The 6,240-nt window shown below is 43.7% G+C and overlaps 1 protein-coding gene across 1 annotated transcript; it reads left to right on the top strand.

Moving 5' to 3' along the window:
- The first annotated feature begins 1,880 nt into the window (after nucleotides 1–1,880).
- Nucleotides 1,881–5,633, top strand: LOC123092442 (hexokinase-10). Its single transcript, XM_044514225.1, has 9 exons — nucleotides 1,881–2,332; nucleotides 2,538–2,685; nucleotides 2,760–2,921; nucleotides 3,385–3,459; nucleotides 3,561–3,716; nucleotides 3,834–3,932; nucleotides 4,009–4,136; nucleotides 4,985–5,066; nucleotides 5,160–5,633. The coding sequence occupies exons 1-9, from the start codon at nucleotides 2,052–2,054 to the stop codon at nucleotides 5,529–5,531; spliced, it is 1,503 nt and encodes a 500-aa protein (XP_044370160.1). The 5' UTR covers nucleotides 1,881–2,051; the 3' UTR covers nucleotides 5,532–5,633.
- The last annotated feature ends 607 nt before the right edge of the window (nucleotides 5,634–6,240 follow it).

Raw genomic sequence — 6,240 nt, 5'->3', positions numbered from 1 at the left:
GGAGGGGTGGGCTGTGATGCGGTAGGCACGTGGCACGGTGTACCGGGCGCCCGTTTGGTGTCTCGGGAACCCTGTTCACATCGTTTGGGGCTGTGAGCGAAACTCCGGCCGGATCTCCTCATGGATGGAACCCGAATAGGCGATAAACCTGGACTAGAGACTTGAGTGTTTAGGTAGGTCGTGCTCTACACCCACGTCGGCTTTCGCTTGAAGTCTGCCGAGCACATGTCGTGTGCAGACGCTAAGTGGTGGAAACATGTATGAAGAAGTACACCCCTGCAGGGTTAACATCATCTATTCGAATAGCCGTGTCCGCGGTAAAGGACTTCTGGGTTGCCTATAACAGTTCATAGACAAGTGAAAGTGGATACTTAAAATCGCAAGATAAGCGTGAGTGCTATGGATGGCGTTCTCGTAGGGAGACGGGAGCGGATCCATAGTGGTGTATTGATATGGTGAATATGTGGACTCGTGTGCGCCACCTCAAAAGAGTTGCTTGCAGTCGTAGTTCAGGATAGCCACCGAGTCAAAGCTGGCTTGCTGCAGTTAAACCCCACCATCCCCTTTGTTGATAATGATGCATATGTAGTTAGTTCTGATGTAAGTCTTGCTGGGTACATTTGTACTCACGTTTGCCTATTTTATGTTTTTGCAGAGAGACTTCGGTCTCGCTAGTAGTTCCACGTGGACTTCGACGTTTAGCTTGTTACCTCAGCTACGATCTTGTGCCTCGGCAGGATCTGGTAGATAGTCAGGCTTCTCAGCCTTTTCATTTATAGATGTCTGTACTCAGACATGATAGCTTCCGCTTGTGTTTGATTTGTATGCTCTGAATGTTGGGTCATGAGACCCATGTTTGTAATATCTCGCTCCTCGGAGCCTAATGAATAAATACTTGAGTCGTAGAGTCATGTTGTGATGCCATGTTGTATTTGCACATATCGAGCATATTGTGTGTATGTTATTGAAATGCTTGGTATGTGTGGGATCTGACTATCTAGTTGTTTATCTTTAGTAGCCTCTCTTACCGGGAAATGTCTCCTAGTGTTTCCACCGAGCCATGGTAGCTTGCTACTGCTCCGGAACACTTAGGCTGGCCGGCATGTGTCCTTCTTCGTTCCTGTGTCTGTCCCTTCAGGGAAATGTCACGCGATGAATACCGGAGTCCTGTTAGCCCGCTACAGCCCGATTCACCAGAGTCCTGCTAGCCCAGTGCTACAGCCTAGATTCACTCGCTGATGACCGACACGTTCGATGCTGGGTCATGGATGCCTGTCCCTGTAAGTCTGTGCCACTTTGGGTTTACGACTAGCCATGTCAGCCCGGGCTCCTTATCATATGGATGCTAGCGACACTATCATATACGTGTGCCAAAAGGCGCAAACCGTCCCGGGCAAAGGTAAGGCGACACCCGTGGGAATACCGTGCGTGAGGCCGCAAAGTGATATGAGGTGTTACATGCTAGATCGATGTGGCATTGAGTCGGGGTCCTGACAATATCATTAATTGTGAGCCATATAGATAGTCAAATGCATGGATGCAGTAATGACAGCCACTAGTTATACAACATTAATGCAAGATATATAGCAGGTAGTAATATATATCTAAAATATTGTATTGCGTCAAACATATATATTTATTTACTGCTAAAATTGCAACAGATATACTCAAAGATTTTGCAGCAGAGACACAATTCATTGGTCGCTATTTATTGTTGCCTATGGAAATCTTCTGATTTATGGAAGACGAAGATTGGACGTATTTATTATTTATTTTCGTGGAAGGAAGCGGACGTGACCGCCAATTCCTCATAAATCCTCGCCCCCCTCGCTTCGCCTATTTAGTCCTCGCCGCATTCTCCTCTTGCAGCATCTCTCGCTGCTTCCCCACCTACGTCCCTCCAGAGCTCCTGCCGGCCATCGCCTCACGGGACTGCTCACGGGGCTAGCCATATCGCCGAGCACCTAGTACGCGGGCTGTGAGGTGGGGCGCGCCGGACAGGGCGCGGTCGATCGGTAAGTGGTGTGTGATTGAGCGCGGCGTGTGGAGGGATGGGGGGAGCGGGGTGGCTCCGGGTGGCCGCGGCGGCTGGCTGCGCGGCGGTGACGTGCGCATTAGCGACGGCGATGGTGGCGCAGAGGGTGGTGGCCTGGAGGCGCTGGCTCCGGGCCATGGCGGTGCTGCGTGACGTAGAGGAGAGCTTCGCCACGCCCACGGAGCGGCTGGAGCGGGTCGTCAACTCCCTGGCTGTCGAGATGTTCGCTGGGCTCGCGTCCGAGGACGCCAGCAAGGTCCGGATGCTGCACACCTGCGTCGACTTGCTCCCGGATGGGTATATGCCGATGCCCTTCCTCCTCCTATTCGTTCCTTCTTCTATGTCACGCTTCATTGTCATCTTAGTTTGCAGAATCGTGATTTGCAGAATGGTCTTTTTGTCCATAATGCAATCCTTATTACTTCGCATAGGCTGACAAGTTTACTGTATATACCCTGTCGTACAATTGTCTTACGGTAGTTCATATTGTGCATGCGACCAGGAGTGAAGAAGGCATATATTACGCCGTTGATATTGGAGGAACGGGCTTTAGGTTCTTGAAAGTGGAACTTGGTGCAGGGTCCACAATCATTAATCAAAAGATCGAGCATCAACCGGTCAAAAAAGAATTGATGGAAGGCACAAGCGAGGTATGTTTTTACATTTTGTTTCTGCTTCCCTACTAGTTGGCGTTTCTGTATGTGAGTTTTTCTTCTCTTTGCAGGATTTTTTCAATTCCATTGCCTCGACACTAAAGAATTTCATTGAAAGAGAGGGGGACGAAGGAAGGGCACTTGGTTTTACATTTTCTTTTCCAATGAGACAATTTTCCATAGCCTCTGGGTCCTTAATACGGTGGACTAAAGAATTTTCAATTGAAGAGGCTGTAAGTTAAAGAAAACTACACCTTGCATTGTTCTTTTTTCATCGCATGCATTCAGTTTGAGTGATGTGCCCGATGTGAAAGCTTGAGCTGATGTTAGTATCATTCATCAGCGCCATATTTCTTACGTGGTGCACTAGTGCTAGACGATAACAACACATTCATATTTCAACTAGCACATATCAGGCCTTGTGATGTGTTGTCTCGAGAAATTTGAATATCTTGGTTCATTTGATACATCACAATAGTGTATGTTAACAACGGGCTTTCAGGAAACATTGAAATGACCTGTTGTTTGGCAGGTTTATTATTGTGAATGTGATGCAATTACGACACTAATTAGTTTTGTTTTTCTCATGATAAATGCTACATAACACATTGCATCAATATTTTTCTTAAGTATTATATTTGTAGTTGATTCCATTTTATTTTTCAACCCTGGTTCCTTTTACTTCTGGATAATCAGATTGGGCAAGATGTTGCTCAGTGCTTAAACGAAGCACTTGAAAGGAATGGACTAAATTTGAAGGTCAATGCATTGGTATGTTGGCTTATAAGTACGGTGTGTGCAATATTATTCATTAGTATATCAGAATATATGCCTCTTTTGGCTGATTGTTTCATTTGATGTTCAAATTTTAGATGAATAATACCGTGGGCACACTAGCTATGGGGCATTATTATGATGAGGATACAATAGCTGCGGTGATTATTGGAGCTGGCACCAATGCTTGCTATATTGAACGTAATGAGGCAATCACAAAATGCCAGCGCCTTCTTACTAACTCCGGACAAACGGTATCTTACTTCACTTATTTATTTTGTGTGGAACTACTTTTTTGCTGTAGTTGATCGATTTCGTTTTGAAATTTCATTGCTGCATAGAAATTCTGATCATTTAACCGTGTTCATCAGGTTGTAAATGTGGAATGGGGGAGCTTCCGTCCTCCGCAAATACCATTAACTCCTTATGACATATGCTTCTATAATGAGACACCAAATTACTATGACCAGGTAACTCGTCATGATCAACTTTCTCTTTTGGAATAGCTTATGATAGTTATGAATTGATGACATTTAACCACATTAGGGTTTTGAGAAAATGATATCGGGTGTGTATCTTGGGGAGATTGCAAGACTGGTGTTCCATAAAATGGCTCAAGAATCGGATGTATTTGGTACTGATGTTGATGGTTTAGCTATCCCTTTCATCTTAAGGTACCTTCATACTAGGCACTCGTTTCTTTTGAATATATGTATGCCTTAGCAAATGAATATCTTTTGGTGATAACTAGTCCTTAATCCTTACCCTGTTTCTACAACCTTGGAAGTCATTCCTAATTTTGATGTTTTCTCCTGTCCCTAAGATGTGGTTTTCTTATAAGTATATGCTAGCCTGTAATGGTCCTAGTGGCAAGGGAACGCAGTGGCGTCTCCAGCAACCAGGGTTCGAGCCACGTCGGGGATGAATTTCTGGTTTCTCACAAGGGATGCTTCTCCTATATCAATAAACCATGGGTGCTAGTGCCCATGAGTTTCATCTTTTTATAAGTATATGCTAGCCTGTAATGGTCCTCCTTTGCTCTCCCATTACCTATTGCTTTGTGTCTTTTGCTACATTACTGTATCTGTTTGTTGTTCACTAAGCATAGTGTCTATCTTGTTTCTAATTAGTTTGAATCGCCAATGATCTGTTTCATTTTGGAGTTGTTCCATGTTCGTTACAATAAATCTCTGGTAACAACATATGCTTATATTCTATAGTACTATTATGCAAATAATCTGCATTACTTGATAAGTTAAATTTGTAGACATTGGATGATTGCTTATAATGATGTTTCATATTCGAAAATCTTTATAGATTTAATCACTAAAATATATTTCCACTGAGGGTTGTTATATTTAGCTTGCGCTGCACATTTCAGACGTATGCTTTAACAAATATGTTTGTCTGATTTCCTCAACAGAAAATAACAATGAACATCTTGCACTTCCTCAACAGAAAATAACAAGAACATCTTCCACATAGTGATAGAAATTTTGATACTTCTTATATTCTCATGCAGCACTCCATGTCTATCTGCTATCCGTGAGGATGATTCTCTTGACTTGAAGGAAGTCGGAAGAATACTGGAAGAACATCTGAAGGTTAGTTCTCACAGGACAGTGGATAAGTTAGATGTGCAAAAACATGTTCGATGGTCCTTCGACTAGTTCTAATGTTTCCACTACGTTGTACAGATACACAATGTTCCTCTGAAGACTCGCAGACTGGTGCAGAGAGTGTGCGACATCATCACCCAAAGAGCCGCACGCCTAGCGGCAGCTGGAATTGTTGCAATACTACAAAAACTTGGTCGTGATGGAACGCTTTGTGGCACCACCAGAGTCCGAAGTATAGCGGGTGTACCAAAGAGATCAGTCATTGCAATCGAGGGCGGCCTCTACCAAGAATATTCATTATTCAGAGAATATCTGAATGAAGCCGTATTGGAGATCCTTGGGGAGGAGATCGCAGCCACTGTCGTTCTTAAAGTGGTGGAGGAGGGTTCCGGGGTGGGGGCTGCTCTCATCGCAGCAGCATATTCGTCGACTAGAAAGAACTCCATATAAGCATGATGTAGGTTGAACTCCTGCGCACATGAAAAAGATGGAGAGTGTTCATTCATACCCCAGGGCATGTTTAGAATGGGTGTATTTTTATGTGGGTGTAGGTATTTAATTTGGTTTTGAACTGAATACCAATGCCCACACAAAACTTAAACCCATTTCAAATAGTCCCTCAAATGTATACAGGATAAAAATTGATTCTTGTCTAGTCCCTTTCTGATGTTAAGTCAGTGGTCCGATGTATGCATGAATCCGTTGAAGTTGTTAATTGTTGTGGACGAATGAGATGTAGTAAAGTTTTCTCAATTGTTGTTCAAACCTATCATTCGAAAAATATTTCTCTATTTTGTTTAAACTTGCGTTTTCCACTTTCTCTGTGTTGCAATGGTATGCTCTGTGCCGGTTTTTCTAGCAGCTCACTGGCTGGTATGAAAGCCAGGATCGATTATTTTTTTTTGAGCAATGCGAGCAATTTGCATCGTTCAAGTGAGGTGAAAAAAGTAGGAGGAAGAAATTATTGCCGTGCAAGGCAAATTGAGGCCGGCTGTAACGGGACTGTGTCCAACATGTTGCTGAACAAAACTAGGTCACAACACGTTGCATGTTGTTCTGCAACTGCGAGAACTTCAGCGTTTGAAAGGAAAATAGCGTTCAGAAAGGCAGAACAGGTACTACTTAGTTAATCTAAAAAAATACTTACTAGAAGTTGTAT

The sequence above is a fragment of the Triticum aestivum genome, chromosome 1B (assembly GCF_018294505.1).
Source record: "Triticum aestivum cultivar Chinese Spring chromosome 1B, IWGSC CS RefSeq v2.1, whole genome shotgun sequence".
NCBI classification, from domain to species: domain Eukaryota; kingdom Viridiplantae; phylum Streptophyta; class Magnoliopsida; order Poales; family Poaceae; genus Triticum; species Triticum aestivum.
This window is presented reverse-complemented; position numbering and strand designations above follow the sequence as displayed.

Coding starts and splice junctions, on each gene's coding strand:
- LOC123092442 (XM_044514225.1), top strand. CDS start 2,052: ATGGGGGGAGCGGGGTGGCTCCGGGTGGCCGCGGCGGCTGGCTGCGCG. Junction 2,333..2,537: donor GTCGACTTGCTCCCGGATGG/GTATATGCCGAT, acceptor GCATGCGACCAG/GAGTGAAGAAGGCATATATT. Junction 3,717..3,833: donor TTACTAACTCCGGACAAACG/GTATCTTACTTC, acceptor CGTGTTCATCAG/GTTGTAAATGTGGAATGGGG.